This window comes from Cavia porcellus, unplaced genomic scaffold, assembly GCF_034190915.1.
Source record: "Cavia porcellus strain 051 isolate PalLab524CR breed Dunkin Hartley unplaced genomic scaffold, mCavPor4.1 scaffold_2, whole genome shotgun sequence".
NCBI lineage: Eukaryota > Metazoa > Chordata > Mammalia > Rodentia > Caviidae > Cavia > Cavia porcellus.
Genome location: NW_026947485.1, coordinates 24,595,862 through 24,619,120, shown reverse-complemented (window position 1 = coordinate 24,619,120; position 23,259 = coordinate 24,595,862). Strand labels below are relative to the sequence as shown.

Below are 23,259 nucleotides of genomic sequence, written 5' to 3'. Positions count from 1 at the left end.
CAGTGGTTGCACAACATTGGAAATGTACAAAATGGCCCACTTCAAAATGGTTAAATTTATGCTATATGCATTTTATATCACTAGAAAATAAAAGCTGCTGATAACCACAAGATGATTTGCAGCTATATAATATTTCCCAGCACACAATTTTCACCCATGTAACAAGTATTTCTTTGAAATGCATTTTTACCAGACTTGGAAACTACATATAACAGCAATGTCTAGAAATGAAAGCAATTTTCCTAAATCATCTGCACTAACTGTGCCAACACCAACATTAGGGAGGAACTCTTTAAGGGTTAATTCTTGAAGGTTTTTAGCCCTCACATTTTTGCTGTTTTTGCTTTTTCAGTATTAAAGAGAATTATATCAATAAGTCTTCCAAGTCTAAAACAGATGGGTTTTTGAGACTTGGGCTTATTTTAAACCTATACAGAGTGGTAGTCAGCTGATCACGGCTTGGGTTATCATATTCTCCTCCATCCCTGGACCTTCCCCAAAGGACATTTATTCACAGAAAGTCTCTGCAATAATCTAACAATTCACTCTCACAGCTGAAGTGGCTACACAGGCACAGATGTCGAATGGCTTCTACTGTGTAATGGGCCTAGAAAATACTCAGCTGAAAAGCTACAGGATAAATGAGACCTCAACCACCAGACACACTCGCACATTATTGCTCTGGTGAGAAAATCACTTCACAACGACTTCTGGCCCTGTAGTCTCTCAGTCAGCAGCCAGGAAGTATAGACTTCATAGCCTGCAATTTGCCCATTACTTATTCCTGCCATGAATGAAGTCGGTATTTTAATACTCTGTCAAACTTGCTGTGAGACATAGATATTTTTTAAAGAATGCAGACTAAATTGTAATCAGATTTATTCTATTTCTAAAGATCTCTTTGCATCTCACAGAAAATTAAAATTTCTCTTTCTAGTTAGCTATTTGGAAAAAAATTTTACCTTATCACTAAAAAACATAAAACTAAAAATGAACACTTGATAAGGCCTTCTTAAGGGACCCAAAAGTTCATATGTTAAGGAGGTTTCTAAATGGATAGCAACAAACACTGAAATAATGCTCCCTTCCCAAATGTACCTACTAAGAAATGCCGGCAGGACTGCCAAGGTCTAGTAGGAGATCATAGAAAAGACCACACAAGCTGCAGTTGCAAGAAGTCACATTAATAATCAAGTGGAAAGTTTGCTCTAAAACTTTTAAAAATTTGTTATAAAAACATTAAAATCTCTCACTGTCCGTTACAAATGTGTAAGGAAATATGGGGAAAACTCTGTAAACTAATATTTAGTACATTGCTACTTAACACATCACACATGCTGAAACCGAAGTGCTTTACTGGTAGAAAACTTTTCAAAAGTAATTTAAACAGCACTTGCCTTCTTCCAGTTTAAGATACAGAACAAGCACCTGTCCTGTGCTGGGGTAACTACCTTATGCCTTTCAAAATCAGATTCACCACCACATGTTACCTTTGAGCTCCTTTAAAGTAAGATTTCAGAAGCTTTTTGGTTCTTCTGGATATTGACCACTGGTCTCACTTACGTTGGGAAGTTTGTTATCACCATGTCACCGGCCCCCACACAGCTCGGGGTCGCCTCTCCAGCCAGCTCTTTCTTCTGGGACTTCACCTGTCTTTGCTGCCAGTTTCAGCTCCTGCACTATCCATTTTCATCTTTGCTACAATTTCAACTTCATTACTTATTCCTTCTTTGTATCATTTACTATCGTAAAACGTCACACAAGTTCATTCTAGGGACAAGGAAATCACATACTACAAGCTTGGTTACCTGTGTGCAAACATAGTAACATGTCTAGTGTCTTCTTGCTGACTGAATTTGAAAGATGGGACATAACTGATCACTGATCATGATGTGTATGTGTTATTTATGCAGAATTTTGAGGATAAGGAGCTGGAAGTGACATTTGTGCTTTATGCAATCACATCACTAATATACTCTAGTATCTAAAATTTGAATCATGTGGTCAAGGCACTGGTGTTCTTAACCAGTCCTTGCTTGCTGAAATTCATACACAACAGAAATGTGCACAGGGAGAACCTCTTACAAAATATAGGAACTTACATTTATTTATCTGTAAATAAATCCAGAACTATTTATGTATCTATGTAACTTTATAATTTAAAACACAAACCAATTCAGGGATTAACTGATCTTGCCCCATGATCTATAACTGCTGTTTACCTAGAAAACAAAGATGGAAACTATAGTTTCTAGTTGCATTCTCAAACCATTTGCCTTTTCCTGTATAATTTCACATTTGCTCAATCTAGTTAAAGATGCTGCTTTTCATTGGACAAAATAGGCCAAAAGCCTGGTACGACTCCTGGACTGGTGTGCACCTCAATCTGACAGGCTCATAACTCATTTATTCGTAACATTTGTAAGAATATTAAAAATGAGCAAAATGTCAACAGTCCTGTGTTTGTGGCTATTATTTTCTAGAAAATGATCAGTTATGGGCCCAATATTTTATATGTATAAAACTTAAGCTAATCTGTCAAAATAGCATAGTTGTTCTGTTTTACTTTTAAAATAATACTCAGTTATTTTTGATAGTACAGGGAAGCAGGCATGGAACATTTGAGAGTAAATCTACAAAAACTTTCTAAAAGCTAGTTGAATCATGCATTGTTATAATGAAAACTTTTTGTATAGTTACTAAATAGCATGTAGTAGAAAAATATATTCATAACTTTCATAAAATATATTTTAGGACATACATAAACACATTAAAAACTATAATCACTCAAAACTAGTGTTTGGAAGTATAACATTTTCATCTCTTTACTATATTTTTACATTTTTCAAACCTCTGACAATATACACTTACTCCCATTATCCAGATCTGCTTTTACCAAAAATAAAACTAGAGTATATATAATAGTTATATTATTGAGTTTTCATGTAAGATAGCTTAAATGTATCCATACATCAGTGCATATGGGCTGATCCTGTTTCTTCCCTACTATCTTTGGCATGAACATTTTGTATACTATCAATGTGTTCATAACACGAATGTTTTTTTTTCAAATAAACTTCTGGAAACTGATATTCATATACATAAAAATGCAAAAAGACTTGTGTATACAACTTGATAGTTAAGAACGTGAACATAATTTAAAACTACCATCATTAAGTAGAACATCAGCATCCAGAAGACTTTTCATGGTCCATTCCGTTATCCTTTATTTTAACATGGACATTGTCTTTCAGAAATATAGACATTACATATATAAAGAAAATTCACACAGCATGTGCTCTTTTGTGCCTTCTAATGTTTAGCATTACTGAAATTTATTCACGTTACTAGGCATAACTCTAGTTTGTTTTTCCTTGCTATATGGTATTCATCGTGCAACTATAATACATTTACCACCACTGTGAAAGGACATTTAAATTGCTTCTACTTCAAGCTGTTATGAATAGGGCAATTGCAGAAATTCTTGTATCCATTCCTACTGAGTATACCCTGAGGAGATAATCTGCTAGTGATAATGCATGGTTATATTCATATTTAGAAGATAACATTGAACAGTTTTCCTGAGTGGCTTTACAGCCAACAGATAAATAGGAGCATTCTCACTGTTCCATAGCCTTTCCATTATTTAGTATCATGAGCCTTAAAAGTTTACTTTTTTGTATGCTAGATTTTGCTATCACACTGTGTGAATAAGTGAATGTGTTTTCTGAATCCCAAATCATGTCAAGGATTGAGGACATACCTATACAAATTAAAAACAGAGAGGCAAATGAATGTCAGGTAGGGTATTACTAAATGAGTCAGAAATTCACAAGAATGACATTTTTACCAGTCCTTTCATACTGATGTCTCAACACTGCCATGACTGAAGGCAGTGCATCAAGGTAGAGCATCTTTAGGAAGAAAAAACAAAAGTAGGGAAGGGAGAAAAGCTCTATGTATTAGTACTTGTTACTTTTTGTTTCTAAGTTTCAAGTAAAATCTGTTACTTTAAGTAGCACTTAAAAGTCCTCACAATTGGTGAACATATATTCATATATTTAAAATATACATGTGAATATACAACTAACACGCATATACAGCTTATACAGTATGATAAACTATTCTCAAGATTTAGTGGCTTACAACAATAATTTCACAGCTTCACAGATTTATGCGTTGGATTTTTGGGTTGCCTTAGCGAACCCCACTGGGACCTTTTCATACGTTTGTGATCTACTTGTGATCCATGGCTTCTTGCCCATGTGTCAGGGGTGCCGAGCTGGTGGCTTGGGCATGGAGGTATGCTTCTTGTCACCCAGCAAGCTAATGACTCATTCATGCTGGGGTGGTCACAGGTTTCCAAACAGCAGCAAGGGGGCGAGGCCCAGTGAAAAGCTCTTGCTGACACACATCAGCGAAAACAAGCACATGGCAACCCAAAAGCAGAAATAGGCTCTAGTCCCCAATAAAACTGTAACATCACACTGAAGGGCTATGGATGCAGGAAGAAATGTAGCCATTCTCATTATATGTTCAGCATATTACTTATACTTATCTTTATATATTTTATCTGTAAGCAATAACCAAAAAGTTAGTACCTACTGTTTTCTCATCTTGGATATAAGGAAATTAAAGTTCCAGGACACAAAACAGTAACACAGTAATCAACAGAGCCAATACATAAACACATGTCTATATGATTCAAGATTTCTATTATATACCATCTGCCTTCTGAGGAATATGCCTGTGTTGTCTAGTTACATGCAGTTAACATTTCAGTGTTCATAATTTGTGTGTGTGTGTGTGTGTGTGTGTGTGTGTGTGTGTGTGTGTGTGTATGTACTGAGCTTCCCATCTGGTGTCATTTTCCTTGTGTTTAAAGCAGTTTCTTTAACATTTCTTATAGTGCCAGTTTGCTGGTTACAAAATTTCCCAGCTTTTGAATGTCTGAAAACATCTTTATCTGCCTTCATTTTTAAGATAACTTTCACTGGTTAAGAATTTCAGGTTGATGCTTTTGAAGTGTTGCTACACTATCTACCCACTTGCACTGTGAAGTCTGTTGCTATCCTTACATTTCTTTCTTTGTACATGTGTGTTGCACAGATGTTCAGATTCATTTATCATTGGGATTGACCAATTTGAGCAGTTCAGCATAGTATTCCTGTTTTTTGGTGTTCCTATTGTTTTCTATCTATGAATTTGTACTTTCCATCAATTTGCAACACTTTTGGGTTTTTGTAAATACCTTTACTGTCTCCCTTCCTGAGCCCCCAGCACTTTAAGACGCTCAGTTACATCTATGGAAGTTTCTTATACAGTGATACCTTGGTTCACAAACTTGATTCTTTCCACCATTGTGGTTGCAAACTGAGTTGGATGAAAACCAAAGTCAATGTTTAGCATCAATGTTGATATTATGGGGAAATCTGATCCAATTTTCATCCAATTCAGTTTGTGACCAGAATTGTGGAGAGAATTGAGAACTGAGGTAGCTGTATTTTGCATATCTCTGCTTGAATTTTCTTTTCTGTAAAAATGTTTATTTTTTAATAATTTTATAGAGAACAGGAACTAAAATAGGGGGTGGGGGAAGACCTCAACCAAAGTGACAGTGAGTTTGGTCCTGCCTACTACAGCCAAGAGGAAAGGCCACTCCATGGTGTCCTGGCACAGACTGTCCCCTTCCCATTTAAAGTTGGTGGCACTAAACAGAAAACCAAGAAATCAGAGTGTGAAGAATGTACTCACTGCTAGAGTATGTGTGGAGAAGAGGATATTTATCTGTTTCCCTGTGACATGGGAGCAGGAGACACAGGAAGGAGGTGGACGTTCTCAATTTAGTTAAGGGCAGGAAGCTGAATGCCCAGGTCCAGGAAGAACCAAAAAGGGGTTTTTGAGGTAGGCCTTTTTGTTATTAAAAAATAAGCTCATAATCTGATGGCTTCCTGCAGCCCCTGAGTTGCTGACCTGGTCTCTGAAGCATCTCTTCCCCCTCAAAAAACAAAGGGAACAGGAGGGATGCAGAAGACAGGAAGTTCTGAGGGTAGGGAGTGCTTGGATGCTACAGACTGACCATGAGAGAAAGCACAGTACAGGTGAAGCTGCTACTTCTTTGGGAGGGAGAGACAGGGCAGGAGATCATAAAGAATAATCTCCATTAGATACAGAATTTATGACAAGCTTAAAGACTATTTTATCACATACTTAATTGTCTAAACCTGTAGGTGTCAGGCTCCCTTTCTATGAAGACAGTCATTAAAATACAGCAGATTTGTGAGGTATGCTGAGCACAGGTGCTCTCACCTGGCAGTGTCTGTGACAAACTATACATTTGGCAGTAGCTTCTGTTCCTTGGTAATCAGTTAAAAAATAAACCCAATGGCCAGATAATCAAACCAAGGCCATTTCCTGCACCTTTTTTTGTCTCTTTCTCATTCCTTTCTTAGTCCCAACTTAAATTTGAGGACTACCCTCCCCCCACCCCCCACCCCGCCACTAGGAATCTAGTATCTCTCCAGTTTTCTGCTTCCTCTAGAAAAGTGAAGATATTTTTATGGATTTCATTTTATGACAGAGACCTAAAAGCTGCTTTTGTTGAAAGTACTGGCTCTTCATGTAGGCTTACACCTGCCCAATGGGTAACTAAAAGCAAAGCAAAGCTTAGAATCTGCCTTCATGTTGTATCTGTTTCCTTTATCACCTTAAACTGATCCCTGCTTAGCTTTTCATGTAAGCATATTAACTGCTTAAGAATTATCTGTCTAAAAATTAGTAATAATACATAAGCTTTATTAGACCTAAATTTACCTATCCTTACCCCTTCAAAGACTGAAGGTACCAAGATGCCTAAGACATTCTCAAAAATTTCAGAGACATTTAAATGCCAGCTTTTACAATATTCTCTTCCAGATTCCCTGCAGTGACATCTAGAATCCTTAGGCATAGCCCTAAAACTGCAGTCACCTTAGAGTCCAGCATAGCATGTACAGGAAGACTACCCCATGGTGAGGTCACCCTGCGAGGAGTAATCGTGTCATGGGAACAAGATAGGCCTTCTCTGAAGTCACCCCCAAGGACCAGACAGGATTTTGTGGTCAACCAAACCCTTGCCTGCCCCAGCAACACAGAAGCTGGACCCTTTCCTTCGTAAATGGGCCAATCTGATTTTCTCCATCAGACCGCTGCCCCACTCAGCTCTTCTCAAGCTGAAGTTTCCTCCCCATTTTCTCTTCCCCCTCATTCAAAAGCTTTACCTGAGTTCTCACACTTCTTGGCCTCATTTTCACTGTCTATTAGGACTGGGTCAAAGGACCCCACGTATGGTATCATTATGAATTAAAATTCATTCCTTCAAGTCCTCAACTAATCATTAATATTTTAGTCTTCTTCCTCTCTTAAGAATATCCTCTTGTCACGGAAAGTTGTGGCACACCGTAAATGGTTACTGAACTCTATTACCCTGATTCCTGGAGTTCAGTGTGGAGTTGCTTGTACTTTATCATGAAAAGAACCAAATGGTTCTGCCTTATAAAAATGTCCTATGCTTATAGAAATGTGCAGCTTAGTGATTTGCTTCTTTGAAGATCCAGCAGTGCTTTAGATCACCTAACATTAGTCCACTTCTTTCAGGCACTTTCTGAATGCCAGTGTTTACACTCTAATAGAAGTACCAGTTGAGTGCTATCTGTCTCAGTGCTGCAATGTAGGGGATTTCTTTAAAGACAACTTGGTAGATTTCCTTGCTCATGTTCATATAGGGCATTTCTTGATGTGAAAATTGAACACTCCTGAGAATACTCATTTTCAATCTCATCATTTTAGAGAACCTCAATACCCACCATGGCAACTTTCTAGCACCAACATTAAGACAAATCAAAGAAAGTGAATTTTAATGTGTCTAACATGATTATTTCCAAAATATTATTTTAAAGTGATTAAAATTATTAATGAAATATTTTACATTCTTTTATTGTAATAAGTCTTTGAAACCAGTGAGTATTTTATATGTATAGCATACCTCAATTTGCATTTTTTACCAGAAATTCTTGGTATGCATTGAGATTTCATAAAATATACAGGGTACATGACTACTGTAACTATGCCTATGAATTTTGCAAGTATTTTTTAAGTTTGATTTGCACAGCACCAGAGGCTTTTGCTCAAGAGTTAAACTCACAACCCTTTAGATATGAATGCCCTTGGGAAGTCAGTCTGAATTGGGGATTGGTGGAAGGGGTTTAAACTTGACTTTAACCTAGCTTACCCACAAACAATAAACTGAAGGCATTCTAGAAACAGCCAATGACATCATTCCAACAGCCTAACACCAATGTCTTTGATTGGAAACTTGTGCTCATAGAATGGAGGTTACTGTAGTATCAGACTTTCCTCACTGCTCAGGCTGATCAGATTCCACAATTAACTTCAGAACTCTCTCTGGGACCAACACTCTTAACTTGAGTGTCGGTGGGTAGAGGAGGGGGGCTGAAGAATTCAGGTCATTCACAAGATGTCAAGATGAGTTATCTGGTCACAAACAGTGCCTTTTATGGGGAAATTGCATTATTGGTCCACCAGCTGGAGTGGCCTTGTTATCTCAGTCACACTACCCGAAGCACATTCAGGAACGTTTAGTACAAAAGACAGCCATGAAAAGGCTCTGCCTGGTGGTCTGAAACTGACTCCAATATTGCACAGAGAGTGTAGCAAGGCCATGCTGTCCTGAGTAACTGCTGAAAGCAGTCCTTTTTCCAGAGTCAGTGACCAAGAATTTGGAGAGCACAGTGGCCTTATAGAACCACTTCTCTTAGGAATGGATGCTGATTATGGCTTGTAGATGATATAAACTGCCCTTTGCTCCTTCTCAATCCCCTGCTCCAACAAGTCCTTCTTGGATGATTATTTGTATCACAAAACCTGCAGCACTTTGCAGTACTCTGACCACTTTTTCTAACAGACTAGAGGTTAGTAAGAGTGTGATATCTTATGTGAATTTGAGTGTGATAGTTGTATAACAAAAAGTTATTAGTGAAATCACACTTTGAGCCAGTTTGAAAGAGTATGAATCTCCACAAAATTTCATACTACATCGGATATCTAATCACCTCAAAGCTGACAGGTTAGGAGAACTATAAACCAGCTATCCCCTAGGGTCACATGGCCTGAAAGCAGAAATACCACCTCCTTGAGGGGAGGGCATAAACTACCTGCTGCTTGTATTAATCAACACATCTCTGAGTGATTTTGGAGATCACCATGCTGTCATTTAATGTTCAATTTCATAATTTTAAAATCTTCCATTACCTAGTCTTCATTAAGAAATAGTCCTAGTACTAGTACTGAGGAATGTACCTGAAATTCAAGATCTTAGAGCATAATTACAGTGCCACAATGAGGCACTTGGGAGGATTACTGTAACAAGTCATACTGATAAGACAGAACTCTGCAAAAAATGTCAGACATACTATGAAAATAAACATCTAAAAGGCACAATAGTAGCTGGGTTAGGTAGTGTACACCTGTAATCAGAACCCTCTTGGAGGATAAGGCAGGAGGATCACTAATTCAAGTCCAGCCTAGATGACTTAGTGACTCAGTGATACTCTTGTCTCTAAATAAGACAAAGATAGCTCAGTATGAGGGCCTTGTTCAAGCCAATTCAGTACGACACACGTACAGTACACAGTTGAAATTCAAATAAAGTTGCCAGCAGGAACACAAACTGTGAGCCAATGTGTAATCTGGCAAATGCGTGAATATTTTCTGACAGTCTGAAAGGAGGGTGACAAGAATGGCTGGCAAGAATATAGAGTATTCTGTTCCTTTAGTACCTGCCTTGAGCTCCAGTTAAGGACAGTGAAGGGTGAGGTAGACACAAAACATGAGGACAGCAGACGTGCAGTGGGTCAGGTTGGTCCCCTCTGGGTATGGTGAGTCCTGTCCCAACACACCATCCTCACCCACCTTCTATGGAAGGTGTGGAAGGGAGACAGGAAAGGAAGTGTTCTCCACACTGAGTTATCACTCAAGAGCAGGGGGTCATGGTCTTTTCCTTGCTCCTTGTGGGGAGAAGGAAGTAATGTTTCCCCAACCTCCATCCCGAGCTAAGTGAGAAGAGCTCAGACTCATTCATCAGGCACTATGGGAGCCAGGGGGAAGTGAAGCTTCCACGTGTGCCATGTTCGGACATTTGCTTAGAGAAGAGAGGAAGAAGATGTAACGAGATAAATGGTCACAGTTCCAGGAGCAGAGCTAGGGGATAGGTGGCTCTGGCAATACACCCCAGGGGAGTATATGTGCCCCCTGAGGACTTCCAAGAGGTTCACACTGTGCCGCGTGAAGACTGATGGTCACTGCTGACCCAGAAGCTGGCACAATTATTAAGAGCCGGCAGTGAGGTAATGAGGTGAAGCATGTACCCAGCACGCATTGGTCCCTGGGTTTTCTCCCCAGCCGGTCCCTGAAAAGCACACTGGACAGATTGCACCTATCTCTGGGATATGCAGTTGAGAGTGGGAAGAAGGAGTGGCAAAGAATTAGTCTCTCCCCAACTCCAAATGCCTAAATGGAAGCCTGGCCCGCAAACACAATGAGCAGTGATTTCCAACTAGACCCTGCTCCGCTGCTTTTATTTTTTTCTTTAATGAGAAAAGAAGACCAGGAAACTATGAAGATGCTGGCCCTAGATGTTATAAAGTGTAAAGAGAACACAGAATAAAAAGATTTAGTAGGGCATCTTTGGGATTAATAATTGCTTGGAACTAATGATGTTCAATCAGCCTGTTGTACAAGTGTTTGTTTTTTTTAAAGAAGGAGGATAAAAGAAAGGGAAAGCTATCCTAGTTAGAGACTTAACATATCTCTATTCTAATTTACACGGTGAAAATCCACTTTAGCATTTGGATTTGAAGGGCTTCAGAAACAGAAAAGTGATTCTACCTGGAATCACCCTTGATGCCCGCCCTGTACCTCATTAAGTCTCTACTGGCGAATCCAGGGAGCATCACTGGGGAATAGTGAAGTACTAGTGTGGGTACAGGTGCTAAAGGAACAGAACTATGATGTCTGCAATGAGCTTTTAAAAAGCATATAATTGTGTATTATTTAAATATGTAAGGGGTGGATATAGTGCGTTCCTAGTCAATCAGTGGGATTTTATCTGCGAAGTCATCTGAGACTTACCATGAATCCACAAAAACAAAACCAAACAAAAAACACTATGGGAGTGAACCCTCTGCAACAGTTGTTAGAGTTGACCAACAATTCTGTTATTAATAGAATATTTTCATTTGTATTATAAGCAATACAAATAGCCATCCAAAATTTAGATACAAATCCTGTATCACTCTAGTTTTTGTTGTTGTTGATGATGTTGTTGATTGGCTTTTGTTGATGTTTTTAATTGATGGCTTTTTAAATTTTTTCCTCTAAACAAAAATAACATTTAGGTTTAAACTCAAGTGTTAAACATGAAGGAAATAAGATAAATACAGTATCCAAGGAACTTCAAAATTCAGGAAACTATGGCATAAAAAGACACATATTCCAAAGAAAATGGTATAAAAGATTTTTTTCTGAGAAAAAGAACACAGACAAAACTCCACAGTGCTAAAATATAAGCTTCAATTTCAAAATGATCAGCAATGAAGTCTACTGTAGAAGTAAACACATATGTCAGCTTTACAAGTGAAAAACAAGCTGGAAATAGTGGTACAGGTCTCCCAGCATTGTGGAGACTGAGGCAGGAGGATGGCTGTTTTGATCCCAGACGAGGTCACTTACTAACTTAGCAAGAACCTAAATTAAAGCTAAAGTAAAATAAGGAGAGCTTGGGATGTAGCTCAGTGCAAGGGTCGTGGGGCAGTTCTTAGTACAGGGAAGAGAAGGGAGGGAAGAAGGGAAACAAGCGAGTGGGAACAACTGTGTAGGTCTGTAGGAGAAGCAGCTTTCTCTCAAAGTTTATAGGAAGCAGTATTTTAGAATCTACACAAGTTTATCTCTGAGCTCTCAGATGACAGAAGATGTATGTAATTATTTGCTTTAACTATTGACATGGCAATCGGCAAACAGGTGATTATTTTTGTACACACAGGAAAAATAAAGAGGGTTAGAGGCTGAGTCTGAAATTATACAAATCCAGCTTTGCCAACTCTGAAAACCAGTCCAACTTAGTAATTATAAAGGTTTCCCTAGAGCTGAGGAAGGAAGCACCAGGCACGAGCTTCTTCTACCAGGTGACCCACTTTCCCCAAGGGAATCTGTTGGCCAGGAATGAATGCTCCAGCCCTGCTCCAGGACCCGGGGGCATTTGGAGCCTGTATTTCCTCTGGACATCTTTCAGGACCCAAAATTTATACATTCAATGTTCCACTGCTTTACTGAACATTAAGCATTTACTCTGCACCATCTCTGATGCCCTTCTTTTGCTGCATGAAGAATTTTAATTGCAGATTTCCTAATTCCTGGCACATGTGACAGGACAGATGGCATCTAATAATGACAGAGAAACTGGGGCATTCCTTAGCTAACACAGTATAACACGAGACTTTCTGAAAAATATTACCTGTTTAGGCTGAGTTCCCTTGGAGAGAATGTCAAGCAAGTCAGCAGAGGAGATGAAGTAGAAGCGAGGAAAAGCTACGCGTTTGGTTTCCAGATATTCAGCAAGAGCTTTTTCACAAAGTGAAAGCCTAGATGAATGGAAAATCCTTTTAAGCACATCTTGGTCATTCAGTCAGTGACACTTCAACAAAACAGACCCAGTTCCTGTTATCTGCCCATTCATCACCATGAGCTCACTGTTGGACAGGGAGTAGCCTTCCTTTCTTTGATGCTATCAACCTGCTCACGACTAATGCATAAGTCAAGTGGAAGGACACACACACACGTGCGCGTGCACACGAACCATTAGTTGAGGCTAAATATAGACCAGACTTGCTTTATGTCACTCATTGCTCTTCTTAATGAAGACTGGGTTTGGCATTGCTCAATATAGCACAAAATGCATTAGGAAAAGGCATAGAGTGTTTTTTCCCAAGAGAATATTCATGAAACCCTCTGGCAGGTATTTAGAAGCATGGAAACATACAGAATCATTTCCACTTTATTGTGCCTACCCAAGCAAAAGTGACCCACAGACCAAAAGCCCCAAGGAGTATTTAATGGTTACACATACATAAGTAAATTCTATAGATGAATATTATTATGTATATGAGGGAAAATTCATAGCATTATAGCAAATTGATCACTTTATATATCTGCACTTTATTCTTACCTGTACTGCAAATCTTTAAGTTTTTCATAGAGATGAGGCCTACATGTTGCTTCTAGAACATTTTTTGTTTTGGCTGTCTTAAACATTAATTCCTGAAAGAAAGTATAAAATGAACATTAGATATTTATTTCTAAATTTTTCATCCACATTGGAGGTTAAAAAACAAGAACATACTTACTATGAAAAAGCAAGGATAAGGAAATTTCTAAGAATGCCTAATATAATCTGTCTGCTTTTGCTTTTAAAAACAATCTATAATCACATAGTTTTTATCAAAATAAATGTTATGGAGTCTTCTGCCATTTTAGACCCAGACAGAATCTCTCTTTTCTGAACCAAACAAAAATTAATAATAAATAAAGGGAAATGAAGACGGAAAAGAACAGAGATTTAGAGGGGAGAAAAAGAAAAAGAGAGGAAAAAACACATGCACAGGATCTTAAAGAGTATAACCTAGTCTTTCAGGTTAAATAAATTATAATTCTTCTGGGAGTTCTGCTTTAGGTAGGAAAAAAATGTTACTAGTCTCTGCTACAAGTCTTTCAAATTGCTTATCATTATTACGCGTATTTCTCCATGTGTTCTCTATGGCTTTCATAGAAAAGAAAAAAATACACTGGAAGTATTACTTTCCCCTTCTCAATTTCTTGCTTGAAGAGGAATCTATCTGTCCCTTCTACTGTGGATGTTAACAACTGATGGCCTGTGGGACACAGATGTATGAGCCAGAAGAATAGGCTTTACATTTTAGACAACTGAAACTATCAACGAAGGCACAACATTTTATGGAAGTTATAGCATTACACATAAGTTATGAGAAATTCAAATTCAGTGCCTATAAAGTTTACTGGTACACAGCCATAGCAATTGGTTTAGATGGTGACTAGGTTTTCTTTCATGCTACAATTGCAACACTGAATAATTACAGAGGCTACATGATTTGCAAAACCTAAAATATCAACTTACTGGCTGTTTACAGAAAAAAGTTTGCTGACCTCTGCTCACTTAAATGAAAAAAAATCCTCATTTTTATAACTATGATACTTTGAATGAAAGCCCCTTTTAAAATTTCTTTACTATTATTTGAAAACTTTCATATTGCTAAACTAGAAAGCAGCTTATCTCTTATGAACCTTAAATTCAGCATCAACTCCGTCAAATCTCCTGGCATCTTCCACAAGCTGGATTTGAATATCTTCTGAACAAATAAAAATGCTTTCCAGATGAGACCAAGTTCGCTGGACTTCCATCCAAGTAAAGATGACTGAGTCGGCTATGTTTAATTTATTCTGCCAGCTTAAGACCTGCTCTATGAAATATTCCACATACTTGCTTTGAAGAACAGTCTGCAACTGAACCTACAAGAGAGGCAAAACATTTTAAGCAGTGCATGAAGAGGCACTGTATCTAGTCTGTTTACTGCTGATTTCTTGGACCTAGAATACAATATTCAGAAAAGCTATTCAATAAGCTTTTATTCAGGTGAACAAATGCCAGTAATATTCTTGTGAACCTTTTTTCCAAAAGAGAAAAAGATAAATATAAGCAGCTGCATTTAATGTGCCTTCTATAGGTAGACTGTGAATCTTCTTGCGGGTAGAAAAAAATATTATGCACTAGGGTACAGCTTGAGGAGTTAAACTATTTTTTTAAATTACATTACCCCTGGTCTCTGCCTGTTAATCATTCCAAAACTGTGTGTATACTTACATCTCCAAGAAAAATGAAAGACTTTTAAGCCTTCACTTCTGTTTCCCTCCTTTCCAGGTGACCACTCTGTCCTGCAGCTTTTATCACCAGGCCTGGCTTCCACACCCTACAGTCTGAGGGATGCACATCATTCTCCGAAATCTCAGGAAGTCCCTGAGCAGAATGGCCTCTTCTCCTTCACTAAACATGTGATGCATGGTACTCTTCTTGGGGAATGGGGAGCCAGCCCTTAGTTGCTATGATACTGTAGTATCTTATTTCTATCTCCCCCAACTCACTCTCTATTTCTTTTTTACATATTCTCCTTCTGTTCACCAAATGCAGCCTTTCTTAAGGCTTCATATGTGGTGGGTTTAAGCTTCTTTACAACTTTTTATCTGGTTCATCAGTTCTCAAAACATTAACAGTGATCTAACCTTATACACTGTGACACACTCAGCCTCTGTGCTGGGCTTTGGTTTGACTTTCCACCTTTATAAAAATAGTCCTCAACTAAATACACCAAAGATTATAATATCATCTCACTATACTGGCTTCTTTTCCCAAATGCTTTATGTATAATGACTACAGCCATTACTTCCTCTGGCGAGTTGCTTGTATCTTTCATCTCCCTCACATCCAAAGAGATGCTGACCCCTAACATCTTGGAATTCAAAACCGAAACCACGTGCTCAATCCTGTCTCTCCAGTTTTATTTCTCATTCTTCCTACACACACATGCACACACACCTGTATTCCAAAGACACCATACTCTTAAGGCAACCTCTGAATGGCAGCTGCTTTTGAGGATTCTGATATGTTAATCATATTGCCTAAACATCTTTTCCTGATAGCCATGTTTTGGTCAAAGCCAGCCTAACTCTCAAAGCTGAGCATAAGTACCACCATCCTTTTAGGACCCCTTAGATTTTTCATTCTGCAATTGGAAAATCTCTGTTTCTTCTTGGACACCCTGCATTCCTTCTGTTTGCCTCTTTTCTCAAGTACAAGTTCCTTCAGAACAAGTGCTTATACCTTGGGATCCAAAATGATACCACACTGTGGCCTGTTTAAGTTGACACCCAATAGATGAACAAGTACATGTTTCATACAGCATTAGAACTGGGAAAAAAAATCATCACTTAAGAGTCTGTAATAAAACTGTTCATCTTACTTGGTTGTGCTCTAGAGTTTCAAAAAGTTGTTCATCAGATTTCAGTAGTGGAATACTTGTTCGATAGTGAATTTCATAAGAGAACTCCATTGTTGCCCAGGTTTGGCTGATTTCAGTGATAACCTAATGATCAACATCATAAATTAATTTTTGTACATAAAAATTTAATTTAGTATAAACACCTAGGCTATTATCTAATGATTTTAAAAGGTTTTTTGGTATCTTTTTTTTTTTTTTTTTTTTTTTTTTTTTTTTTTTTTTTTTTTGTACCAGGGATCAAACTCATGACTGTGTGCTTGCAAGGCAGGCACTTATGCCACTGAGCTAAATCCCCAGCCCCTTAAGAAGTTTTTTAATGTAGTATCAACTACTACTGGCCTCATTCTTTTCTTCAAATAATTGATGGTGATGAAATCTGTGCAATGAATTCCATCACACCAAAGAAAGGAGCATCAGCACAATATGAAATTTTTTTCATCCTTCCCAGAAACAGACTGTAAGAGGAGAAAGGACTCAAAAGATTACCTAAAGGTTTAGCAGATCTTATTTACAAATTACCTTACAGAAGTAAAGTGACAGGTAGTGCTCTCAGTGCCTCAATGTGTCTCTCTCTAAATTTGTTGTTTTCTTGTAGAAAGCGGGGAAAATAGTCTTAGCTTCCTCAGAGGATTAAATTGCTTAATAAAAATAAAATACTTATAGAGTGGTGCTTGCTACAAAGTAGAAGATATAAAAGTGTTTCTTGCTATCTTCAACAGGGCCAACCCTCTGGTTTTGAGACCTTTCTGTGACTTAAAATGATTTTGTTTCTTGCTCGAGTAACCCACTTATCTAGCAGCAAAGAACAGACTAGCATTTACATCTCTACCTTCTCAGACATCAAAAGGAGTTTTTCCTGAATTGGACTCTATGCTTATAATAATATTAGTCCAGTCGAAAACTACAGGTCTGAAGACACTACCTTCTCAGTGCCCAGTTCTTTCACGGCTTTGTCCACAATGCTTTGGACTTCATCTTCCACTCGGTGTAACTGCAGTGCTAACAAATCTGCCAAAGTTGTGGCTTCATTTATTGAAAATGTGACCTGATTAGGAGGGGAAAAAAGGTCAAACTTACATTCACATATATACTAACAGTTCTTTTTACTCAGTGGCCACAGGAATGTACTGTAACTAAAATACGCCCCAGTGAGCTGCTGGGGACACCTCCAGCTCTGAGTTGTGTGGGTCATCAGACTCTACTTTGTCTAACTCACAATTCCTGAGCCATCACCCTCTAGAAGCCAGGCCTGAGGTTTCTGCCATGCTCACACTACACTACTTTCTTTTATTTCAAATCCTTCCCTTGTCTGCACCTGTCTTATCTCCTGTGCACACAAAACCTGTTTTAAAAGAGAATCTCATTGTTCATGTATTATAATTTGGTTGAAATCCCAGGAATCACATTGTGGCTTCTTTGTCTTTTCTTCCTGAAGTGCTCTATTCACTGAATATAATTCCCAGTTACTTCCGTAATTTAACCTAGTTTTATCGATAATTTAATCTTAGCTCCCTGGCAAAAAATACTTACTTATAATGTCATTATTCATATTGACCATGTGAAGAAATAATTCACATTTATTTCTTTCCTGTCTTGCTGGCTGTCCCCTTTCTCCTCATCTCCACAATATCTGGTTAAGGAGTGAGCAGCAGATTCTATATCAAACTCATCCACATCCCTTGTAAATGAGCTGACCCAGCCACCGTTGCAAGAAAGCCATTTCCTTTCTCATTCCTGCTAAGAATATCCAGTGTCTGCTTTTTGGAAACAGCAGTCCTTTCTGATTTCCCCACCTGGTTTCCTTAGCATCATCCCTCTCTCTCCCTAGAGGAGACCAACACTCCATGTTTGTCCAGGATTTGAGGAGCTTCCAGTTAAGTGAGACTTTCAGTGCAGAAACCTATACCTGGAAAGTGCTGGACAATCAGATGAGCTGTTAACCCTATTTATGTATTGCTTCTGACTTCACTCAAAAGCTGAAGACAGCCAAGTCTGTCCTACAGGGTAACAAGCAGGGATGTATAATGATGCAGGCCTTAATAGTTAGGCAATCTGTGCCCTGGATGAGAACACCGGGCCCAGGGCACAAATGGAAACCGAATCCAGTTGCTGCCCTGCTGCCCTAGGGACAGCTTGGAGGAAGGTGCCTTTTTCTAGACTGTCTGCCTGACAGGTTTTTCCTAACTCACAGGTAAGTATAATATAGATCAAATGGAGACTGTGGTAAAGTAAAATTTTGGGGAGAAATATTAGGAGGAGGTAGGTGTGGTAGTAGATACTCAATTATGTATCAGAGTCAATACAGATTTTCTGAGTAAATCATTTACAAAACCTACATAGTCAATGTGGGAAATGCACAAATAACAACAGCATCAGAGACTACTTACTGAGCATTTATTACGTTTGTGTGACCTAGGTAAATAAAAGTAATGCTTTGCATGCAGACTTGATGACTGAATTCAACTGAGAAAGGACAATCGAGATACAATAGACAAAACCGAAGAATCCAAAGTTCGTGGTGTTAAGGTTGGAGCCATCAAGTCCAGGCTGTTTCTGGTTTCTGCCTCCAAATTCTGCCAAGGGTAAGTGACTTGATTGAGATTTGTTAGCCAGTAGGAGATAAAGGAAGATGGGGGTGAACACAAGGCTCTTGTGATGTCCAAAGCTGTCTCAAGGAGCTTGACCTCTTGTATGTGACTAGACTTTTTTCTCATATTCCACTCCATCTCAGATGACTCTAATCAAGGAATAACACTTGTAGCCTCAGAAATCCTCCATTAATGAGACCCAGGGTACTCACCCCAATGGCCTTCATCAGCTGGTGCCAATGCCTGTCCCTGAGAGCAGGACTCTGTAACTCGGAGATGGCTCTCAGGAAGGTTGTCATGTCCTTCACAGTGCCTTCCAGATCTGTATAAGCATCCCAGACACGTACAGCTTTATCCAGTGAACAGATTTCCTAAAGAAAAAAGTAGAAAAATGTCAGCTTCCTAGCCATAACTTGCCTCATTTAAAAGAATCAACATACATTTCCCCATCTCTGGATGAAGAAATAGAAGAATGCATTTAAAATCCATAGACTAAGGACTAAAATCGGAGACCTGCAAAGGGATCTACTCGTGCATATATTTTGAGTCCACTATGTACAAGCTACCTAGATACACTGGTTTCTTATTCACAAGGTCTAGCTTGATATCCCATGTAACATCAACTACAGGAAAGTAATAGAGTTCACACGACATATTCCTCTGACACAAACAAGTGAAAATTGGCATGACTATCTGGATTACTGAGAAGTCCATTGTAATACCTGGATCATTTAAATGGTTGCTTTAAAATGTTGTATATCTGCATCTAAATAGTGCATGGTTTTAAGTGTGTCAAATAGTACTTTTGATTTGTTGTCTGCTTGGCCTTTGAACAACATCTGCAGTTGTGAATCAAAGAACCCAGGCAACAAGATTTTAGCACAAAGAAAAGAATAATGCCAGTTGTCTAAAAAAATTAAAAGACCTACAGTTGAGTGTGAGGTCTGTCACTCTGTAGTGAAATAATCCAATGGTGGAGGAAATAAGCCAGAAGTGAGTCTGGAATGAGGTACAGTTGCCTCATGACATCCAGAAAAATGAAAACAAAATTTAGTTCACATCTTTGGGGCTGTGAGACAAGAGAGAACAAAGTGAGCAGAGCTGTTAGGAGCCAAGAACAGAACTGAATCAGAGAAGCATACCATATACTGGATTGAGAAGAAAAGAGCCTCCCTTCCTTTTTTGAGGCAGCGTCTTGCTATGTTGTCCAGGCTGGTTTCAAACTGCTGAACTTGAAGTGTTCTCCCACTTCAGCCTCCCAAGTAGTCCAGACCAGAAGCCCATGCCGCCTTACTTGGCAGGCCCTGCCATTTTAAAACCATATAAATCTAGGTGTGGCAGACTGCCATTAGTTGTCTCAAATTTCAGAATCAGACACAAAATATGGTTGCTAAGGAAAGAAACCAAAGGTCTAATTCATAAGCCTGAGCCTTTTGCCTAGGTACTCTTAATTTCTTCCCCATTCTAGACAGTCATAGGAAGCAAATGATTACTGTTACTTCTCATAAATTCATTAGCCCTAATATGCTCTTATCAACTAATTCACAAAAAGGCAGGCTTGATTAGAAGTGCAACTGGCTGAGAGTGGAAAAAAACACTATCTGATATCATTCTATTTGATGTAAATAAGGTCATGTAGCTGAACACACTAGTTATTAGGTTAGGGAAGATGGAAGAAGGTGGTGCTGAGAAAGATAAATTGTTGTAACAGACAGTTATGGAACTCGCCTTGGCAAACCTTCGGAGTTCTACATCCATCTGTTCCACATTAATCTGTCTCCACTGGGTTTTAGTCCAATTATCAATGCTTCTCTGAAAACGCGCAAGCAGATAAAAGTGTCAACAACATTTGGTGAAAGCAAGTCTCTACAGCAAAATACATAAACTGATGATACACAGTGATTGTATCATCCAGTGGAAAGACAATTTTTAAAATATTAACTACACTTGTCAAAACTTCCCTATTACTAAAACAAAAAAGTTGTCAGAACATGTCAGGCTTAAGGCTAAAACGTTATGATAGATTAATTTCTCTTGGTAATGATAAATTCCATATATGTAGTCATTATCATTTAATCCTGTATAGTTTGAATAAATTGAAAGGTAAATTAATACATAACAGGTTTCTATCCTACATGTAATATATAATAAGCTTTCCCAAAATAATCTTCATCCATTATAAACAAAACTTTCATTGACCACTTTTTTACTATATATCTTAATATATTTTTATTATATGGCTTTCAGCTAACTTTAGAAAATTATGTATAATACACACTGTATAATTATGTATGACTAGTTCCCTAGAGCTTATTTAAGTTTTAAATTTAACCACACACAAACTAACTTCATTTTTAATAAAGTTCTATTTATACGGTAAACACATTAGAATAAACATGGATATATGCATGAGTTTGTACAGACAAGTGACTATATATATATTTTATATATATATATACCACATATTTATACATTAATTTTTTACTTATATGTTCTATATATCTCCTAAAAGAATCTGAGGAAGTCAGTTTTCTTTTCTTTTCTTTTTTTTTTTCTTTGTACCTGGGATCAAACTCATGACCTCACATTTACCAGGCAAGTGCTTGAACCACTGAGCTAAATCCCCGGGCCTGCGAGAGACAGTTTTGTTACACAAAGTTATTAAAAAAAAGAAAAAGTAGAACACATAAAAGGCACTTTGGACTTTATTAACTTTCTATGAATTCCAGACATAAAGAATTTAAACAAAATAAATGTATGTACAAAAATTTATTCAACTGATTTAATGACAAGAACTTTTTAAATGACAATATAGTATTTTTTTAAAAAAATCACTGCTTTAATGATGAAGCTTATAATAAATGTAATTTTTAAAAAAAAAACCGACATTCTTGGAATAATTTTACTAACAGCAATACATAAACCCTAATTCTTGGGACATGGGGTGAAATCTAATGTGTGTGTATTTCAAGACATTCTAATAGAATGATACAGACACTAAAAATTGCATGTTTATTCAAAGGAGCTACTAAAAGAAAAAAAGAAATCTATGCTTTCCAAAAGCTTTAAAAAAAAGCGTCTCTTACTCTCACATAAATAATGACATCCCACAGTCCCTTGAGCAATCGTATTTCTTTGCGACACTGCTTCATCTGCTTGTACTCTGGAAGAGCCACTTCAAAAAGGCAGGCAGAGTCCTGCATCTGTGCCATTTCTTCTTCTAATGCCTCGAGCTCCTGATGTGCCTATGGAGAAAACACACATCTGCACACAAACTGCCAGGTAGAGAGACCATCTAGGCCTGTGGCTCTGCTACTGCAACATTTCAATCTCTGATTCTAAGAAGACATTTTTAAAAAATCTGGAGTATAATTACGGGTAGTAGGCAGCACTGGGACTCTGTATGATTGTACAGTTCTTACATAGTTGGGAACTTTCCACTGAACAAAAAATCAGGCAGGCACTAGATATTTCCCATTTAATAATAAATTAGCTTTTAAAACAACACTTTGATTTAAAAAATTACCCCAGATTATTGATAATATATAAGGTATGTGAGAATTCATAAATGAACACACCAGACCTAAAAACACAATCCAGTATTAAAATTTCACCTTATGATTATCTCTGCCAAAGTTTCTTTACTCTCTCATCTACATAGAAAAGTGTTTCATATCACACAGGTACAGGATCATTTTTTCCTCTCCTGGTGAGCAAACTCTCATTTTTAGCTTTCTATTAACAAAGCAGTATGCAAAGGGTGATGGAGAAATATGGTAAATGCTTAAACTTAAGACCAAAAATCTATTACAGTAAATAACACATTGTAAGAACAGTAAGATAAACATGTCCAAAGTGAGGGAGAATACTACTATTTTGAGAAGGACTAAGGACAGTATGTCTTTTATTGTGACAATATTTTTATTTCAACTTTCACTATATCTACATGGTGAAAATTTGAAAAGTAAAAATTCTGCAAGGCAGAAAAGCCATCCCCAGGCGCACAGTGTCCTTTTCGTAATTCTCAATTCTACTCAAGCTGTTTCTTTTTCATTGACCAAGTTTAGAAACTACACCAAGTAACTAGCTTTGCCAAAAAAAGGACTAGATTTTGTTTTTCCACTTTACATTTTCTCCTATCCTCTTTCCAATATCCAACAACTTTAACATTCCTTTCATTTTAACCTACTTTTTAATTTTAAAAATACTTAATCCTTTTGTCAATTTTAGTTGAAAAAAGTTTTATTTACTTATATACAACAAAAATTTTATTTGCTTTTATATAACATAAAATAAGTCCTATATTGTGGAATGACTCAATTAACATATGTATTAGTTTATCACTTTCTAACTTTCCAATGAGAATATATGAAATCTGTCAAGAATTACCAAAATAAAATGTACTGTTACTGAACTACATGTTATACAACATATTCATACTTTGTTTCTGCAGGACATTGGTTCCAGGAACCCCATGGATGCTCAGATCC

At 37.7% G+C, this 23,259-nt stretch overlaps 1 protein-coding gene across 6 annotated transcripts in view; it reads right to left on the bottom strand.

The window, feature by feature from the left end:
* Positions 1-23,259, bottom strand: part of Dnah11 (dynein axonemal heavy chain 11) — a 298,369-nt gene that overhangs the window by 212,928 nt on the left and 62,182 nt on the right. For all 6 annotated transcript variants that reach the window (XM_063239334.1, XM_063239325.1, XM_013152435.3 and 3 more), the window contains exons 21-28: positions 21,856-22,014; positions 20,498-20,581; positions 18,982-19,140; positions 17,104-17,226; positions 16,143-16,265; positions 14,413-14,637; positions 13,280-13,371; positions 12,569-12,695 (exon numbers count right to left, since the gene is read on the bottom strand). In XM_063239334.1, the coding sequence (XP_063095404.1) occupies positions 12,569-12,695; positions 13,280-13,371; positions 14,413-14,637; positions 16,143-16,265; positions 17,104-17,226; positions 18,982-19,140; positions 20,498-20,581; positions 21,856-22,014 (1,092 nt within the window). The remainder of the gene's footprint in view (positions 1-12,568; positions 12,696-13,279; positions 13,372-14,412; positions 14,638-16,142; positions 16,266-17,103; positions 17,227-18,981; positions 19,141-20,497; positions 20,582-21,855; positions 22,015-23,259) is intronic.